Here is a 21,539-nt window from a genome sequence, read left to right as displayed (position 1 = left end):
CCACCCACCCACCCCCAAAAATAAAAATACATAGGACAAGATAACAGATTAAAAGCTACATAGAGACGGCAGATATTTGTCGCAGCAGAACCATTCAATGTATTAGTTAATGAGTGTGTCAATACATACATGATTAAGAAGCGGCGACATAGTGACAGCATTCACTGGTCGTTCGGTCGTATAGTTCTTGATGAGTGTCAAAGTTCTGATGTCCCAGAGCTGGAAAATCAACAGAGGTTAGAAATAAAGAGGAACTATAAAAAGAAAAAAACAAAGTGGATATGGACATACATAGCTGAAAATCAGAGATGAAATATTGCTAGGTAGTTGCAAGAACTTAGAAAGAAACAATGGCCATATTTCCAAGGGCTATAAGGAGCTACCTTTGCAGATTTATCAAGAGAACCAGTAATGAAGTGCGAACCATCCACTGATTTTTGTAGTGACGTAATACCCTTTTTATGACCGATTTCCTTATCAGACTCCTTCAGTATCTTTCCAGTCTACAAATTTCAAAAGACCGTCAATACACTACACTAGCTTCGAAGAACAGGGAAAACTATCTTAAAACTAATTTATATTTAAGAAAGAAAGACAAAACAAACAACAAAGCAGATACTGCGATGTGAATAGAGCAAAAACCAGGCGACCTGATAAATCACCAAACTGTTCAAAATAATTAAATAAAGTATCTAGAGTAATAAGCCAAAATATCTATTGAACTTTGACATATTGACAGCACAATTTTCCATGAAGCTGAAAAACACTAACGTACCTCAGCATCCCAGATACGTATTACAGCATCTTCACCAGCACTTATAATTGTTTTATTCAGGGGTCCCCACACAGCTCTGTTGATTCTTCCCTGGGGACCCTTTAAGACGAGCACCGACTCACTAATTTCTAAAACAAGAAGATTATTTATTAGATACAGTGAATGTCAAGATCATGAGATGAGAGTCACAAAGTGCCCAAAATAATGGAAGATAAAGTAGACTCGTTTGAAATTAGTATAAGACAGCAACCACCAGAGAAGCAATAACAAACTATACAAGGCATATCCCTTCGTCTCAAATTCCAAAGCATATCAATGTGTTAGATGTGACAACTCTGGAAGCATATTAGACTTAACTCTTGACAACAAATATTCCCTAAAGCTATGTACCTTTACCAATCTTGTATTAATTGAACAGAAAGGAAGACCCTTCCATTTTCTGCACATAAACCCTACACGTTTTTAATGGTGGTCATCTTTGCTTTTTGATAGTCTACTGTACATTTTTTTCCAATGCTCAAGTTCTGGTTTACATCAAATAAAGGAAAATGTGTAAAGTAATAAGATAATTATTAATGATAAGTGACTTTAAAAGAAACAAAAGAGGAAGTATAAAATGACTACAACAATTTTTTTCATTGGTAAATGAACTTAAAAAGAGTGAGGGGGAAATAGAAGTCATCTGCTTTGCCGCCAGACCCCATAACCAAGCTCCATATCAAAGTGAATTATCAATTAACTCAGAAGTAGCACTAGTAACTCTATAGTTAAAGGACATGTGATTGTAACAGGACTTGATCTGGTTCCTTTAAGCTGCTTTGTGTGAAGTTAGGGATTAAGCTCTGTCCTGTTAACTAACAACATGCATCAATAAATTCACTTTACATACCCAAATGCATCATGCTCCAAAACCAACATATAATTTCTAAGGGCACTAAGTGGCCAGTGGTAGAGGAATTCCGAACTTGATAAACATGAACACTCCAGTAGTGAGTGGACATGGTTTTGCTCCACTATTCTGGTTGTGTAGTACTTATCATAGAGAATAAACTATATGTTGGGTTTCTGCATGAATATTGGTTTTGGCAAGTGTTGGTGGACAGCATAGGTGCCAGCATGGAAGTTGGGTGTTGTTATTACCGATGGAGGAATCAGTACCAGGAGGGATCCATTCTGATCAGTTTGAGAACAGGGGCCAGTGCAGACATTTATACAACGGGTGGCCTGAGTTGGTAAGTCGGAATGCAAAGAAACAGTCCCTTCACTCCACATATTTTAACAATTATTCATATGCTGATATTTAAATGACAAGTTTCTTCAATGATACTAACCACCAGACATACCAGCAGGAACAATCTCAACAACTAAAATATCAGCACAAAAGACAGAACAGACAAACATCTGATAAATGATGTCAAATTGTCAATCATAGCAAAACATGATAAAACTAATTAAGAATACAGCAAAACCATCATAGCTACTTCATTGGTGGCTTGAGAAATTAATTCACGGTATATCCAAGTCATTTAAAAACCAACTCTGTGCTAATATGGTCATAATCAAATAGAAAATGCATCTGTATAGCTCTGACTTGAGGTCATAAAGAGTCCAATGTTCACATCTCTGAAAAGGAAACACAGTGGACTTAAGAATAGCTAGAGTGGAGACATGAAGCTTGCGCACAAGATACTTGAAAGCTCATAGTAACAAGGAACCTTATTTGGTGCTTCACAATAATCCAATTCATTATTCGCAATTTAAAAGGAAAGAGTAAACAAAGGCAATATCTACTTCACAAACAGAAATACAACCCAACAATTAATTGTCAATCAACAACAATTAAACAAGACAACACAACAGAAGATCAACCTTAGAGTTCCAGAAACTTACGTTCACTGGGATCTTCGCTGATACGTTTGACATGGATAGCAGATGTCAGTCCCATAAAAGGATCAGTGGTGATCACTGCGAGTTTATCGCCAACCGAAAAATCAACAGACCTAGCAGGGGAGTCAAAGGTGAATGTGTGCAGCTGGGTACCAGTTTGGACATCCCACAACATTGCAGTCTGATCCGCACTTCCAGTTATTAGCCTGGACGAATCCCCTTTAACAAACAATCAACAAGTCAACAACCACAGACAGTCCATTTCTCAATAGTTATTATACGCTTTACCATACATGATACAAACAAACAAAAAAATGCACTTGGTCTCTCGTACTGTGACTACCAATTTTCATTAACCTTTTATTTAGAAAAAGAAAACATGCCAGCAAGTATTGGACCTCAAAGCCCTTGTAAGGTAAAAACAACAAGACCAATGAGATATAACTACTTTACTACTTCCAATTTTCACTAGCCAAAGAGGATATAATACATAAAGAGAACATCAGAAATTCCGATAACATAGATTGATAAAATATGAAGAGAAAGAAAAAGGAGGGAAGTAAGAAGATTGTGAATGAAAGTTTTACAATCTTTAAGCAAAAGACTATTTGGGTAACGAAATAAGTACAAGATAGAGGATAAAAAATCATCCTACACAAATTTAACCCGTCAAAACAACCACAGGATGATTATTGGGTATTAAACTTTACAGTAAGCAAGTTCATCTGAAAAATCAGTGATTGGTTCCGTAGCAAATCAGTACGACAAACACAGGGTAATTATTGGATATTAAACAATATTAGCTAAAAGTAAATTAAACATGTGATAACAAAACTGCAACCATATCAGTTTCTTTTACAAGCAGGTCAACCATCAAACCAGAATAGCCCTTAATGTTCTTCGGTTATTTCACCTGATTTAAATAGAACCTACTGATTATGAACAAAACCATTGCTTGGTTAAATGACTAAATATCACTTCATACGAGATAATCAACTTGTTGGACTATAATAGGTATGTTGTGTTAGGGATTTTAATCAACAATTGTCTACAAATTTGATTAAATACTCTTTTCCAGGTGCAAACAGCAGTAACTGAAATAAAATCTTGGGATGTTACTTGTAGCCTCAAACTTTAGCCATAACCTAGGCAATTAATTGATTCAAATTCTTTGAAATTCGCTTGAGAAGTGCACCTAATCCGCACATTACTCTTATTATAATTACTACACCAAAAGCCCAAGAGACGCAGATTAATTATCTGAAAAATAGCTTATTTAAGTAAACAAAGCTTCACTATCCAAACCAAAAGGCTAATAAACAAACCAAAGCGGCAAGCATTTATCATGTTAATAACAAATATCAGCTCAGTTCAGGACATCAATAGTAAGAGAGAAAAAGAAGTAATTACGAGAAACGTCGCAGCACCAAACGGCACCGTTATGGCCACGGTAAGTTCCGAGGCGCTCGCCGTTATCGGCAAACCAAACGGTAGGGGTATGGTCCTTGGCGCAAGAGAAGAGCAGATCTCCATCTCTGTTGTACTTTAGAAAAGTTAACGGCCTTTCATGGCCCTTCATCAATATTGGCCTCATAGTTGTTCGTAGCCGGTCGCCGGAGTGATTCCCTCAGTGAGATTGTTGTTCGTCGCCGGAGTAAGTTCGCCGCTGAGAAAAGATGGAGAGAGAAGAAGACGGTGGCAGGGTTTTTATTTGCTGTGTAAGTTTTTGTTGTTGCCGACCTATTTACACTTGGGCCACGACCCAATACTATCAATTGGGCCTAAATAATTTTTTGTGAAACTTTACATGAATTGAAGAATTTTCACATATAGCCACTTAAAAATAGCCTAATTATTCTCCATAGCTATAGTTTGATAATAACAATTTATAGCTACATGTTATAGGGAGGAGATAGGCGAGCGATAATGGGAGAGAGAGGAGTGAGGAGAGAGGCGAGCGAGAGAGGTGAATTGTATATGTATATCGGTTAGATAATTGTATATTATACATATGTATTTGTATATATGGCAAGAAATATGGGAGAGGGAGGAGAGAGGCGAGTGATATTGGGAGAGGGAGGAGAGAGGCGAGCGAGATTGGGCAGAGAGTGGGAGAGAGGTGAATTGTATATGTATATAGGTTAGATAATTGTATATTATACATATGTATTTGTATATATGGCAAGCGAGATTGAGAAAGGACTATTTGTATATATCGCAAGCGAGATTGGGAGAGGGAGGAGAGAGACGAGCGAGATTTTGAGAGGGAGGAGAGAGGCGAGCGGGAGAGGGCAGAGAGTGGGAGAGAGGTGAATTGTATATGTATATCGGTTAGATAATTGTATATTATACATATGCATTTGTATAAATGGCAAGCATGATTGGAGAGGGAGGAGAGAGGCGAGCGGGAGAGGGCAGAGAGTGGGAGAGAGGTGAATTGTATATGTATATCGATTAGATAATTGTATATTATACATATGCATTTGTATAAATGGCAAGCGAGATTGGGAGAGGGAGGAGAGAGGCGAGCGGGAGAGGGCAGAGAGTGGGAGAGAGGTGAATTGTATATGTATATCGGTTAGATAATTGTATATTATACATCTGTATTTGTATATTCTGGCGAATTATACATATACAAACGTGGCTAATTATACAAACTCGAAGTTAGCCCACGTAATTAATGTATAATGTTAGTCGCGAGTGGTAATTATAGCAAACTATAGTTATGATGAGTAATTAAGTAGTATAAGTTTACTTAACTGCATAATTTTTCTTATACTATATTAAGAAAATATTTACCATTTATAGCAATAACATTTTTCTTTTCACGTTATCGCTTATAATACAATTTTAATACATATTACATAGAACAATTTATAAAATACATATAATACAAGTTTTATTAATAAATAATACATTTATCACACATTTTAATACACTTAGGGGGCGTTTGGTTGCTGGTTAGAGTTATGCAAGTATTAGTAATGCAGGGTTTAGTTATGCAGGGTTTAGTTATGCAGGATAGAAATGAGGAAGTTTGTTTTTTTCTATTTGATGAAGGAGATCATATTTACAAAAGTCTTGGCAAGAACTAGTGGAAGCTCTAGAGCTTACTTCAAGCAAAGCCATTGATATGCACATTGATAGATATGGCTTACTTCCAATGGCAAGAACCATTGATAGAGGATGCTTACTTCCAACAGAACAATCTATTGTTGGACACTATCCTCAACAATTATCGACATTGTCCTCACCCATAGACAATATCCTCATCAATTTGAATGTCTACTTAATTTTCAAAATAATAATGTAGTACATTAAATCTAAATTTCAGTTTTGTCAAACTAAATAATTCATTCAGTTACAATTTTCACATACTGCCATATCCTAAAATTGAGAGTCCATTTTTCAAGCAACAAAATAGTGACAAAATAAATTTTATAAGATGAAGAATACAACAAATCTAATATATACCATTGATACAAACTTGAAATTCTAGTACTGTGGCCTCACGGAATCAAACTAGACCCACCTTCATTAAACGTGAAAGAAACTTACATACTTACATAGTTTATTGTTAATTATATAAACTGGCACATAAAACATAGGCAAAATAAAACTTCACTAGGCCATGGTTATACCTTACAAAGTAGCTACACCAAAAACCATTCAAATGTTTAAAGTTTATCATCAATAATCATTCATACCATAGTGTAACGATCAAGTTCATTGATGCTTAAAAAGCACTACATGAACTTTGTGTTGCTCCAACTGATACACTAGGTTCCCCTTGAGCAATTTGATCTTCTTTTTTAGCTGGAGCATCATTTTCATCGACAACAGTAATAGGAAATTCAAAAGGCATGTCATTAGCAACTTCTTGAGCTTCAATTCTTTCTATTTCTTGAACACTAACTTCTGGCCCCTCGACAGATTGTTCAGTAGCTCCATCCTTGCGAAATATCTCTTCCCAATCAGCAAATAATGGCCATTTCTTAAATGTCATTGACTTGGCATATGGATCAACCTAAGAAAAAAAAGAAACAAGTATATGAAGTAACTGATAATATTCCAAAGACAGAGATTATATTCACCAAGAGAAAATATAACTAACTAGCTTTAGTTTACTAATAATTTAAACAATTGTAAATGACCTTATGAAGTCATCCCAAGCTTTTGGATCTTCAACCAAGATAGTTCCATCAATGTATCGAAATCCTAAGCCACTTCGACTTTTTACCAACGATAGGGTCATATAATGCTTTTTCCACCCTCTTATTTTTGAAAAAATATGTGGTAGAGTTTGCAATCTGCAATTAGGATGACAAGCATTCAGGTGTTGTTCAAGTTCCATCAAATATCCATGTTTAAAGGTTCCATCATCTTTTTCCAATCATTAGCACACAACTTTTTTAATCCATCAACCAGAGTGAGTTCCTCTTCTTGAGTTCACACCCTTGCCCATTTTTGAGACATGTTAGACTTTCTTTTAGTGGGACAGCCAATTTTAATCTGTAAGAATGTAAAAAATCATAATTTATACTAACTTATGATTCACTACAAAAGTACTAACTTATTTTCACATATATTGCATTTGTCTCTCACCAGATTTACAAGAGAGAAAAAACAATATGATAAGAAGAAGACGAAAGCATAAGAAAAGGTTAAGATTTCAAAAGTTTCTAACCTCAAAGAAAGAATTTAGATTGAGCGTTCTTTAAGATTTGCCTCTTAGAAGATAATGAAATTTTAAATTTATAAAAAGGCATATAATGTATATGATTGTATTTAATTAGAAGTGAAGAAGGGTCACAATTATCTATCTACCATACACAATTGAAATGGTCAGCATTGGAGGTAATAAATCTATCCGTCCTTTGGTTAGTAATGGAAGATTAATGCAATTCTAAGAAGTGAATGACAATTGAATGGTAATCCTGTTATGGATTTTGAAGTTAGACTTTGAGCAACTAATGACACAAATAGGCTTGCCAGATTTTAGAACGGTTGGAAAACCATGTGGACTAGATTTCCAAGTTAAAACGCCTAATCGCACAAACTCAAAACGAAATCCTCGATACTCGAACCAACCATCCTATTAGACTAAAAATGACCTTCCGGATCTAACCGCGCTAACAGAATCTCATCCGATCACTTTTACTAAGAATATTGACTGAAGTCAAACTTTGAGTAAATTTCCAAGTTAAAACGCCTAATTGCACAAACTCAAAACGAAAGCCTCGAAACTTGAACCAGCCATCCTACTAGACCAAAAATGACCTTACGGATCTAACCACGCTAACGTAATTCTCATCCGATTACTTTTTACTAAGAATATTGACTGAAGTCGAACTTTGAGTAAATTTCCAAGTTAAAACGCCTAATTGCACAAACTCAAAACGAAAGCCTCGAAACTTGAACCAGCCATCCTACTAGACCAAAAATGACCTTCCGGTTCTAACCGCGCTGACGGAATTCTCATCAGATCACTTTTTACTAAGAATATTGACTGAAGTCGAACTTTGAGTAAATTTCCAAGTTAAAACGCCTAATTGCACAAACTCAAAATGAAAGCCTCGAAACTCAATCCAACCATCCTACTAGACCAAAAATGACCTTCTGGATCTAACCGCGCTAATGGAATTCTCATCCGATCATATTTTACTAAGAATATTGACTGAAGTAGAACTTTGACTAAATTTCCAAGTTAAAACGCTTAATTGTACAAACTCAAAATGGAAGCCTCGAAACCCAAACTAACCATCCTACTAGACCAAAAATGGCCTTCCGGACCTAACCTCATTGACGGAATTCTAATCCGATCACGTTTTACCAAGAATATTGAATGTAGTCGAACTTTGACTAAATTTCCAAGTTAAAACGTCTAATTGCACAAACTCAAAATGGGAGCCTCAAAACCCAAACCAACCATCCTACTAGACTAAAAATGACCCTACAGATCTAACCGCTCTAACGGAATTCTCATCCGATCACTTTTTACTAAGAATATTGACTGAAGTCGAACTTTGACTAAATTGCCAAGTCAAAACGCCTAAATGCACAAACTCAAAATGGGAGCCTCGAAACCCAAACCAACCATCCTACTAGATTAAAAATGACCTTCCGGAGCTAACCGCGCTGACAGAATTTTCATTTGATCACGTTATACCAAGAATATTGACAGAAGTCAAACTTTAACTAAATTTCAAATATCTTGGTAAAATGTGACCAGATGAGAATTACATCAGTTCAGTTAGCTGCAGAAGTTCATTTTTAGTCTAGTAGGGTGGTTGGTTTGGGTTTTGAGGCATCCATTTTGAGTTTGTGCAATTAGGCGTTTTAACATGGAAATTTAGTCAAAGATTGACTTTAGTCTATATTCTTGGTAAAACGTCATCGGATGAAAATTCCGTCAGTGTGGTTAGATCCAAAAGTTTATTTTTGGTCTAGTAGGATGTTTGGTTTGCGTTTTGAAGCTTCCATTTTGAGTTTGTGCAATTAGGCGTTTTAATTTAGAAATTTAGTCAAAGTTCTACTTCAGTCAATATTCTTAGTAAAAAGTAATCGGATGAGAATTTCATCAGTGCGGTTAGATCCGTAAGTTCATTTTTGGTCTAGTAAGATGGTTGGTTTGAGTTTCGAGGCTTTCATTTTGAGTTTGTGCAATTAGGCATTTTAACTTGGAAATTTACTCAAAGCTTGACTTCAGTCAATATTCTTAGTAAAAAGTAATCGGATGAGAATTTCATCAGTGCGGTTAGATCCGTAAGTTCATTTTTGGTCTAGTAAGATGGTTGGTTTGAGTTTCGAGGCTTTCGTTTTGAGTTTGTGCAATTAGGCGTTTTAACTTGGAAATTTAGTCAAAGTTTGGCTTCAGTCAATATTCTTAGTAAAAAGTGATCGGATGAGAATTCCTTCAGCGTGGTTAGATCCGGAAGGTCATTTTTGGTCTAGAAGGATGGCTGGTTCGAATTTCGAGGCTTTCGTTGTGAGTTTGTGCAATTAGGCGTTTTAACTTGGAAATTTACTCAAAGTTCTACTTCAGTCAATATTCTTAGTAAAAAGTGATCGAAAGAGAATTCTGGCAATGCGGTTAGATCCGGAAGGTCATTTTTGGTCTAGTAGGATGGTTGCTTCGAGTATTGAGGCTTTCGTTTTGGGTTTGTGCAATTAGGCGTTTTAACTTGGAAATTTTAGTCCAAATGGTTTTCCAACAGTTCCAAAATCTGGCAAGCCTATTTATTTGATTAGTTGCTCAAAGTCTAACTTCAGAATCCATAACAGGATTACCATTCAATTGTCATTCACTTCTTAGAATTGCATTAATCTTCCATTACTAACCAAAAGACGGATGGATTTATTGCCTCCAATGCTGACCATTTCAATTGTGTATGGTAGATATATAATGGTGACCCTTCATCACTTCTAATTTAATACAATCAGATACATTATGAGGAATAGATAGCTATTGTAGATAGATAGTTGTAACCTTTATCAGAATCACTTTATTTCCATTACTTACGTGAAAGTGCATTAGTTCCTCTTTAAAATGTTAATCTGTTACTTTCACCAACTATCAATCCAAAGGATCCAAATCCTTGTATTTGTCACAATTACTATAGTTTGTCTGCCACTTCCAACCTGGTAGTACTGCAGTAATGATGTGATATTCTTTATTTTAGAGCACCTCAACTACGTGACTATACAAATTAAGCTAAATGAGAAAGCATTCATGAGGAAAGAATTCACTCACACATAATTCATTGTTAAAATATTAGACACATCTTCATTTAAAGTGAATGAAACTTACATAATTCATTGTTCAATTACAAAAGCTGGCACTTACAACAAAGACATACAATTACATTTTTTTCAAAAGAAGTCTCCTATTTTTGTAACATTATCCTTCCATGACAAACACCAAGCTTCAAAAGTTGAATACCAGCCCCAACAACATATAATCACTTGACAAAATAGCATCTGAGTACTTTGTATTTTTTACTGGATCTTTGTGATTATTCCAACAGCTGAATAGTTTGCGAGAAAAGAAAATTTCAATACAGTCTCGGAGAAGAAGGAATTAAAAACACCTTGGAGAAGATGAACTTACCATTTGGGTCAGCGTTTTGAGCAATCTGAACAACATCTGAGTTGGCTACTTACAAAAACACTAATGTTGAACCTAATCATGCATTTGTTATACAAAAACAACCTACTTTAAGCCCACAACATTCACATATATGTACATTTGTGGACATTCTACTAGGTAACAAAAAATTCCATTATGGTTAGACCTTACAAAATAGCTACACAAAAACCATCCAGTGATTTAAAGCTTATCATTAATAATCATCCATATCATACTATGACGTTCAAGTTCACTGATGCTTAAGAAGAATTCCATCCTCTTTATATCTTGAGTAATTCCCATTGCTGCCTTGACTCGTTCATCTGAATTGTATATTTCAAATGCAGGGGATCCAATAATAGAAAATATCTTACCACGAATCTCAGATAGATCACGCTCTCCTAGCTTGTCAATTAAAGAAGCCATTCTTTCGTCATGGCTTTCAGTGAATTATTTCATTACCTCCATCAAACCTTTAAGAACAGTCTCATTATCATCTTCAGTTGTTTTTCTTTTTTTGCATCTACCTTTTTTGTTGACTTTAGAAGATGATGCTTTAAAACTATTACTTTGTTTTTGAGATTGATGGGTTTCACCTTTTTGAGTTGTGAATGAACTTTGTGCTGCTCCAGTTGATTCATTAGGTTCATCTTGAGCAGTAAATGGACTTTGTGTTGCTCCAGTTGATACATTAGGTTCCTCTTGAGCAGCTTGATCTTCTCTTGTGCCTGAAGCATCATCTACGTCGACAACATCAATAGGAAATCCCACAGACATGCCATCAGTAATTTCTTGAGCTTCAATTCTTTCTATTTCTTCAACAGAGAAAACATAAGTAAGTAGCAATTCCCTAATGATTTAAAATAAATATAAATCACCTTTATCAAGTCATCCCAAGCTTTAGGATCATCAACTAAGATACTTCCATCACTATATTGGAATCCTAAACCACTTCGACTCTTTAGCAACGATATTGTTGCATAACTCTTTTTCCATGCTCTTATTTTAGAATCAACATGTGGTAGAGATTTCAATCCACAGTTAGGATGACGAGCATTCATGTAGTGTTCCAATTCCATTAAATATCCATGTCTAAAGGTTCCATTATCTCCTCTCCAACCATTAACACACAATTCTTTTAATTCATCTACAAGAGTAAGTTCCTCTTCTAGAGTCCATACCTTCGAGATGAAGGTGTTGATTTTCTTGCCCTCTTTCTGGACGTGTTAGATGTTGCAGCAGTAGAACTAGTCATTTCAATCTGCAAAATTATAAATGAAATCACAAGTAATACTAAGTTACAACTTACAAGAAAATTATTTCAATTATAACCAAATAAATTGTAATACAACTTGATTAATCTGGGAGAAAGATAATGTGAAGACATATATACAAATTCACTACTTATATTCAAAAATAATAGATATACATTGAGTTTCACTATTTGTCTGTACAGACAACAATGTGAGACATACAAAAGATTGACCATTCGTTTTCACAAAATAATAAAAGCTATTACATTTTACAGTGAGTGAAAAACCAAAAACAAAAGTGCACCAGCACACCAAAGGTGACCACATAGTTTAAAATTATAAAGATTGATTTTCCAATCTTTCATTCCACATAGACTGAGCTAGTTCATCCCTCCAAGTGGTCCACTCATCAGATGCTTCAATTGTATTAATATTGTCATGTTCATATTGATTCTTCATGTGGAATTCCATTTCCACATCTAATGGGTCAGCTTTCATCTCTCTTCGAATGAAATTGTGTATCAAACAACATGCACTAATAATTCTATTGTGAACCTTAACTGAGTACCACGAAGGACTTCTAAGAATTCCCCAATGTCCTTTTAATAGTCCAAATGCTCTTTCAATAACATTACGCGCCCTAGCATGCTTCATATTAAAGAGCTCTTCTCGACATCGAGGTGATGGATTGTCACCCTGCCAATCCTTTAGCCAATATCTATATCCTCGGTAGGGAGATAGAAAATCATTTCCATTTGTATATCCTCCATCGCACAAATAGTAATTGCCTAAAAATGTAAACAATAATATAATTACTTTAAATATTATTCTATTTTGATGTAGTAGAAATAGACAAGGGTATGCCTATTATTTAGCATACCCTGAGGTACTTTCAACCCATTTCTTCGTACAACAGCATCTCGCAATACGCGACCATCAATGGTTGATCCCTCCCAACCAGGTAATACATAAATGAAGTTGAGATTTCTATCACAAACCCCCAAGACATTAGTTGCTATATCTCCTTTTCGTGTTCTATATCTTGGCTTATATATTGCTTCAACTCTAATGGAAATGTAAGTACCATCCAATGCACCAAGACAACCCTATAAGATAAATTCAACTCTAGATACTAAAGGACTATTAAAAATAAAAATACTTTCACCATAATATTTCAAGTTTGTTGTAGTAAATCAAATGTTAGATTGAAATTACCTATCTTAAACCATTTCCATCGATCATCAGTATCATCTTCGAGCACCGGATTAGGTTTAACAAGTAACAATGGAGTTAGTTTAAGAATAGCTCTTAGACATTCATTAAAGGCTCGACTTACACTCCACCCCGATCTAATATAATCAACTTTGACAGACCTATGCTTTTCATAATGAGCCAAAATATTTAAGAACATTGCTAACTTTTCAGTACTCGACATATTTTTACTATCAGTCAGCCCTCCAATATTCTTGGCTAAGGAGGCTAAAATGTGAAAGGCATTTCTATCCATCCTAAGCTTGTCAATACATACAATATCATTGTCACGAATGAGAACATTTAGATGAGACAAGATTTTAGAAATTCTAACACTCATACAATATCGAATGACCCGTCTATTTCTAGATTGGTTTCTTAATAACATGCTGTAAATAGCCAATAAAAAAGCAAATAAGGACAATATACGAATGCACCACAATCTCCTCGAGGATCATAAAGCATTCAACATCGCACAATTGCTGAGAATCCATTTACACCTATTTCCATTTAAAAATTGCAACATCATTATCAAATTGAATTCAAAAGAAACAAAAGTATCAATCATGTAACTTAACTAATTATTGCAGACACATTGTGTATAATAGGAAGGTAATAGATGGTTTCATAGTAGAATGTTCAATTTTATTTTTTTTTAAATGTGAAAAGTAACATTAAAAAACAGGGTAAAATGTTTATTTTTGTTTGGCTTCAATAGCTAGAATACTAATACTATTTTTTCAAACTGCAAATAACATGTTTATCTTTTGCAGTTTTAGAAGTTTAAAACAACTAAACTTAATGAACCCATTTTTCAGAAAGCACAATTTTTTGAACAAACAAAACAAAATCCACATCAAAATTTGGGTGTACTAAAACATCAACTTAACTAGAAAATACTGAGAAGATCTAGAATTTCATTTGTCTCTCATCAGATTAACAAGAGGAAAAAACACAAAAAGAGAAAACAGGAAGAGAAGAAGAAGAAAATAAAACAAGATCAGCCAAATTTTGAGTTTCGAAACTTCTAACCTCAAAGAAACAACGCTAGATTGAAAGTTTTTCAATCTATTTGCCTGGAAGATGAAGAGTCATTCTAGATCTACAGATATGGAGAGAGGATCTGAATGTTTATCTAAAAAGAAGTGTATATTTGATTGAGAGTGAAGGGCAAAATTGTCAATTTATATTTTTATTCAGGTATTAGTTATTCAGGTATAACTTATTTCATCTTTTACCCTGCATAAAATAATACATAGATTGACTCATAATTTAAACATGTATTAGTTAAGTGGTTTTCTAATTTTCTAACCAAACATAGTATTATGTGTGTTGAATTTTATACTTTGACAAAAAAATGCTACCAAACATGATAAAACTTATGCAACATTTTATACCTGAATAACGCAATCCTTATCCAGTAACCAAACGGCCCCTTATAATACAATGTGTCAATTTCTTACCAAACAAGCATAATATATTTTAGAACAGTTATAATACATATATATTGCATACATAATTCACTTTTAATACATATTGCAGACTTATCATAGTATTGTTATATATTGCTACAAATAGAAATAAATAAAAAGTATCGCTAAAATCAATAATTATTTATTAAAAGAAACCTTTTTAAGTAATTTTTCCTTTCTTATTTTAGTTGATATAAACTAAAATTTAATGTCAATGAAGATACAATTTCTTCACCCCGATTCAGTGATTTCTTACTGAAATTAAACAAATATAAAAACTGACTAATTTAGAATACTACATTAGTAGTTTGTACTGTAAATACTATGATTCAATTCTAAATTCAGTTTACTGTATGAGTTTATATAATTCAATGGTAATATTATGTTCATTTATTTTCTCACTTGATTTTATGAGTTTATAGAATTCAATTGTAATGTTATAATTCACTTGATTGTATGAGTTTATATTGTAATACTATAATTGATTCATTTTCTCCCTAACTTCAATTTATTATATGAGTTTATAAAATTCAATTGTAATACTATAATTCAAGTGTATGCTTTGTTTATCACAACAATTGAACTAATGGTCGAGGAGCGTGATTCAAACTTCATTACTTGATTTGTGGGATTTTTTCCTTGATTCCTGGGATTTTTAAAAAAAAACTATCACATTTATTATTAATTAAATTTAGAGTCTTATAATTTGTATATATATTTAATAGTCACGTGAGATATTGAAGATTTACAGAGTTGTTTGTAGAAGAACAGAAGATTAATCTTTCATAGATTTGAGAAGAAAAAGTTGTAATCCATAAAGCTGTATCACAGCTATTTATACATGTACTTCTCATTCTATCCTTAGATCTAGAATGTAACTACCTAACAACTTTATAACAAATTAACTAACTCCTAACTATAAACTTGAAGAGTAGTTACAGACTCTTATTTCTATCAACAGATATACAAATCGTGACCTGAGTAACTACTCAAACTATAGAAACATTAGGTAATTAGCAAACATTAGCTATTTTTGCCTCATTATGTTTTAAGTCTTTGCTATTTTTGAAATCTCCTCTCGGCACACAAATTTTCAAATATTTATTCAAAGTAAACAAAAATTATATTAATCTATATATTATGGGATATAGAGATATATTTATTATTGAAAATGGTCAAATTGCCTTGAAAGCTGTTATCAAAATATTTTTAATCTTTGCAAGATAATTATTTTCAAGATTTGAAGAAGCTCAAAATTAATTAAAGTTGGGGAGGGCCAAAATTGAGTCTCTCTCTATAGTATTACAATATGAATGAAAAAAGAATTGATAGGAGCGGGTTTTACCCGGTATGCATTCAAAGTGTATCAGTTGCGGGTTTCCCTTGTCATAAAAATTGAATAATATGTTAGAATAGGTTTTACAATACACAATGCCATGCAGATGCAGTTACAATAGACCTATCTTGCCATGCTAGAGAAATGGCTCTTGGATCCTCAATTTCAAAAACCCTAAACCCTCCATTTATTCCTCCATCAATTTGTATTGTAGAATTAGAATAACTTCTAATTTTCATAAGCAACTTTGCTTGCATTATGTTCTTACAACTCAATGGAATTCCTAAAAATCCATGGCTTTCCATTCTCCCTTTACATGTCTCCATTTGTTCATTATCATCATATCTTGATGAATTATTATTGTTGCCACCTTCATCATAATTCAACACATTCTTGATCTCTTTCCCAAGATGGTTTTTTTCAATACTCAATCTTTCAATACTATCAATAGGTAAACAATCATCTAATGAATCAAACATAGCCGCGAAATAATGCAATGAATCCATGAATCTTGGCATGAAAGTTTGAGGGATTTTACATCCTTCTTGTTCCACTATAGTAACTATAGAAGGACAAAGATCATGTACTTCTTTCAATGTCTTTGAAATCTTGGAATAAGTGCTTAATGAGTTCAAATGAAACATCAAATTGATAGCTAATGTTTCATTTTTCCTTTTTGTTAGGTTACTAAGTTTATATGATCCACTTAAAACCCCTTGAAACTCAAAAGATAAATTTCTAAAACCCTTTGCAAAACTAACAAGTCTTGTCTCAGTTTCTCTCAATTCATCGATTGTTTTTCCATATCCAGTGATCTTGAGAGAGATTCTATTCAATGTGGTTGCATTTTCTGATAGAGATTGAATAAGAGAAGGCCATTGAAATCCATAAGATATGTCAAAAAAGTCAATAACATGCAATAATCCATTGTTATATTCTAATTCTTTCTCAAAGACTTCAAGAATGGCTTGGTTAGCTGTGAAATGAGCAAATTGGTAAAAAGGAGAAACCTTGTAGAATTGAGTGAAAGCCAAGAACTCTTCTTCTTGTGTTGGTGGCTTCATTATCATGTCATAAAATGGCGATTTTCGGGTTAATAGCCTTGCTATTAATCCATCAGCAAAATATGCAGCCATCCTTTGGATTGAATCACCAAATAAGGTAACATTTTGGTATAATTCATGTAGATTTTCAATAGCTAAATCTATGGTATTTTCATCAATTGATGTGGCTGAAATAAGCAATGAATGGATTAGGTGTAGACCTTTTCCATCTTCAACCACAATATGACCTTTTTTCTTTACATCATTTTTTAGCATCATTTCTCTCAACTCTAAAAGACTTAATATTTTTCCTTCACAATTACTTTCATTTAAATCCCAAGTGTTGATGAAATTCATCATCAATTCCCTCCTTTTTCTCTTCTTGATGATCTTCTTATTAATATTATTACAACATGATGAATCATTGACTATAGCAAGTCTAAGACTCAAGAACTCTTCCTCATGATCTACAATATCTCCCATCTAGTTGTGTTATATTGGTAAAGAGAAATTAAATAATAAATTGAGGAAAATGTAAAGAGGTTTTTTTTTTTTTTGAGGAATGAACAATTATTAGGCAAGCTTTATATAAGGGAAAATATGAGATGAGGATTTAATTATGTTGGAAAATATTTTCTTGTCATTTTGTGACAAGCCTAGTAGGACAAGAGGGAAGGTATAAAGTGTTTGATTAATACGAAGGATTGAAGGGTATCTTTTTGTTAGAAAAATAAATAAGTGTTCAATGTCAAGATGGTTAGTTTTTTTTTCTTTCATGAAATGGCTCCCATATGTATTTTTTTTTATTTAAATTTGTTTGTTTTAATCCTCAAAATTCGAAATTAATTGTTGATTAATAATTTGTTCGCGAGTCAGTTTGGATCGATTATTAGTTAAAAGAATCAAAATCAAACCAATTTAATTGATTATTTAATTATTTAAACCAACACCAAACATTCAATCATCAAAAGGAAATTTAAAAAAAGAAGAAGATAACAATTCATTAAAAAATAAATGAATTATTTTCATGTCATTTTGAATCTTATAGGAGTAATTCTTTTTTTCATATTCAAATTATGAAATTACATAATATAGTGAAATTACACTGATTATGTTATTGTTGTACGTTAATATTATATCGAAGGAAAAGCAAAGAAAGATGCCAACATGAAAGAGACAAAAAGAACCTGAAAAAACTATATATCTAACCTACCGTCCTCATATGGACAAGTTTTTGGTATAATAAGAAGAAAAAAAAGAGACACATCCCCTCGTTTCTAGATGCTTTAATTTTCTACCAAATGCCTACATTATTCTATTTTTTATATTAATCTTATCATAATTAATTGAGTCTAAGATAGTAGTTGCACAATTCACCTTAAAGTTGCCATTATCTATTAATTTTATTCAAATATATTCCTCAAATATATTCCATTTTCATTCAAACTACTTTTCCTATTTTAGATTTCTTGTGAAATGCGAGGGACGACTATGTTTCATAAAACGACGAAAATATCTACCTATCTTTAATTTAAGTCAAATAGAAAGTTCATGTACGTTTATAATTAAAAATAAAGATAGATTAAACTAATTATGATGAATTAATGATGTATTGATGAGGCAGGTATATATTATCATATATTTAGCTTAATGAGAAATATATACTGTAATATATATGTCCTAATCCACACGTAGATCCTTTGAACAAATATTCTAGCTAGTCTTAATCTAATGTCTACAACACAGATATCCTGTCAATTATATTTACTTAATTACATTAGTTTAAAATATTAGGAACATTAATTTTTTTTATATCAGGAAGTATGCACGTATTTAGGTGTAGTGTTGGAGATATAAATTTTTAAAATGTCAGTTAATTTATTCTTTTGAACAATCAATTTTTTATTTTATTTTTGGGTTCAAACAAGACATAAATAGGATCTTAACTGCACTTAAGGGTGTGGTCTAGTGGTCAATGAAATGACTAAGAATCATGATGGCTTAGGTTCAATATTTAGGATCCTAGCTTTTCGAAGTTACGATCTTGGTACACATGCGAGGTACGATTAGTTTTGTAGCCCTTTATAATTTATTTTATTTTTAAAAGAAATAAGTTTTTATTTTTATGTGTAAGAGATTTTTATAGTTATTTTGATAGGTCATAGCCCCATAGGCAAGGGCAGTTCTAGCCTACCACCTACAGATTGTGGTTCATCTGAACTGAATAATTTTTATTTAAATTTTATATTTATATTACAAAAAATCATTAATCATGTATAGATTTAATTGTAAACTGGTTATAATTATAGATTTATTTGAAATTATTATAAAAATTTATAAATTTCAAATCTTGAATCTGCTTATGATAGGTTTAGAAATATTTGCATAAGATGGACCATTATTGTGAATCCTTTCCAAAGAAAAAAACTTGTCTTCTTCTAGGAAGTAATCATATACTGATTCGGTGTTGTTTGGAACTTATGATTTGAAGTCTTGTGTATGGATTTTTGTGGTTAATTAATTTCTGTTCATCTACACGTAATTTCGTCCATGCATGCATATTTCTATTTATTTACGTGCTCAATAAGTTCCTAACTAATTATAAGAAAGTTAACTATATAAGATAACATCATTCTTATTTCTCATATTAGTTGGTAAATTAAATCGATAACCAAACAAATACGTCGTATAATCAAATAAAAGAAATGATCTCTTATGATCAGTTATAATTTGAAATAGAACTAAAGAAAATCGATAAGGGTTGTAGTGAAGTGGTAAACACTTTTTCATTCTGAATCAGAGGTCTCGAATTTCAGTCAGAGTACGAAGTCGCTTTTGTTAGGAAGAGTTTTACCCCAAATGTGGGACTTTCAAACGCGAATCCAGATTTAGTCGAACTTCAATACGGGTACCTGACACCAGATGTAAATAAAACCAAAAAATAATTTGAAATAAAAGAAAACCACCCTATAGAGATATCTTGTGTTTATTAAGTTTTCATCATGAAAAGGGTTATATATATAACAAAAATAATATTTGTGATGAGTAATAAAACCAATCTCCCAATATAAATAGGTGTAATTTGGCACATGTGAATTATAAAGTTAGATAAATTTGCTTTTTAAGAGAAGTCATATAAAATCTTGAAAATATCATATCATGAAATTGTTTTTGTTTATTCCACACCTTACTGGTGAAAACATCAATGTAGATATACTAAGAACTTAAACAAGCTTTTCGATACTCACAAACACTATATATTGATGTACGTACGATTCTTCTTCTTTTTTTAAAAAAAAATGTGGGAGATGAAAGGAAAATGAGGGAGGGTATCACTAGGTGGGATAGTCAAAACCTCGTTAATAGGTGAAAGTTCAGATAGTGAATCAGTTGAATTATTAAGATTTCACTTGACGCACGATTTAGTTCTTTTTTCCCTCTATATGTCCCCTCTTTATTCAATTAACTAAAGTTTGGTTGAGGTTTTGGGCGGGGTGGGGTTTAATTAAGGATAAAAAATAATGTTTTGATGATCTAAGTAGATAAATGATTAACATCTGAAAGACATTTTAGATAGTGAATCGAATAAGATAAGAAAACAATAGATTAAGATAGCATGTGTTTGCACGGTTTTGATGATATCAATATTGGAATCCGATGTGATTCTTACGAGATAAATATCATAGATTTTTCGATGCAATATTATCGTACGTCTTTACATGTTGTCACATGATTTCCTATGATTTGATCACATGTCTTGTCCTTCTTTACCTCGTGTAGTTCTAATTTAGAGTAAATGGCCAAAAACATCCCTCAATTATAACTCAAACTTAAACTACATCCTTATATTATAACAATGAATAAATAACATCCTTGAACTATCCTAGAAGTGACAAATTACATCCCTCTCTTAGTTTTCTGTCAAAAACTAACAGATTCAAACAGAAATTATGTCATGCACTTGACTTATCCCTACAAATCTACCATTATTTATCATTCTTCAGCAAAAAGCGAAAACATAAGCTTACGTTTCTTTCATTTTTATTTATCATTTGGAAAAATATAGATAAGAAAAAGTGGAAGATAAATACTCCACCCATATACCTTGCTTTCCAATAGCACTAATATAGCTACAAGGAATAGATGTTTGGTGAGGTTAATTTATGGAATGTGCAGAATAACATGAAAAATAGTTTCTTCTCTTTAAAATTTTTTATATAGCTTTTCTCATTTATATTATTCCAATTTTAATGTTTAGATAAAATAAATGTAATATCATATGTAAATGAGATACATAATTTGTTTTTTAATCACAATAATTTATATATATATATATATTTAGTGTAATTCTATAAGTAGGTATGAGAAGGGTGATGTGTACATAGTCTTACTCT

General features: G+C 32.7%; 2 protein-coding genes across 2 annotated transcripts in view; both read right to left on the bottom strand.

The window, feature by feature from the left end:
* LOC102592807 (eukaryotic translation initiation factor 3 subunit I-like) overlaps window positions 1-4,387 on the bottom strand; it is a 7,726-nt gene extending 3,339 nt beyond the window's left edge. Inside the window, exons 1-5 of the mRNA XM_006351104.2 lie at window positions 4,073-4,387; window positions 2,666-2,881; window positions 776-903; window positions 384-503; window positions 130-219 (exon numbers count right to left, since the gene is read on the bottom strand). Coding sequence (XP_006351166.1) covers window positions 130-219; window positions 384-503; window positions 776-903; window positions 2,666-2,881; window positions 4,073-4,256 — 738 coding nt within the window. The 5' untranslated portion in view covers window positions 4,257-4,387. The remainder of the gene's footprint in view (window positions 1-129; window positions 220-383; window positions 504-775; window positions 904-2,665; window positions 2,882-4,072) is intronic.
* Window positions 4,388-16,149: 11,762 nt separating this feature from the next.
* Window positions 16,150-17,673, bottom strand: LOC102592469 (scarecrow-like protein 21). Its single transcript, XM_006351103.2, has one exon. It carries the CDS (start codon window positions 17,626-17,628, stop codon window positions 16,186-16,188), a length of 1,443 nt encoding a protein of 480 aa, XP_006351165.1. The 5' UTR covers window positions 17,629-17,673; the 3' UTR covers window positions 16,150-16,185.
* Between the last annotated feature and the right edge of the window lie 3,866 nt (window positions 17,674-21,539).

The sequence above is a fragment of the Solanum tuberosum genome, unplaced genomic scaffold, assembly GCF_000226075.1.
Source record: "Solanum tuberosum cultivar DM 1-3 516 R44 unplaced genomic scaffold, SolTub_3.0 scf00133, whole genome shotgun sequence".
Lineage (NCBI taxonomy): Eukaryota > Viridiplantae > Streptophyta > Magnoliopsida > Solanales > Solanaceae > Solanum > Solanum tuberosum.
The sequence above is the reverse complement of the archived record's forward strand: the minus strand, read 5'-3'. Positions and strand labels throughout refer to the sequence as shown.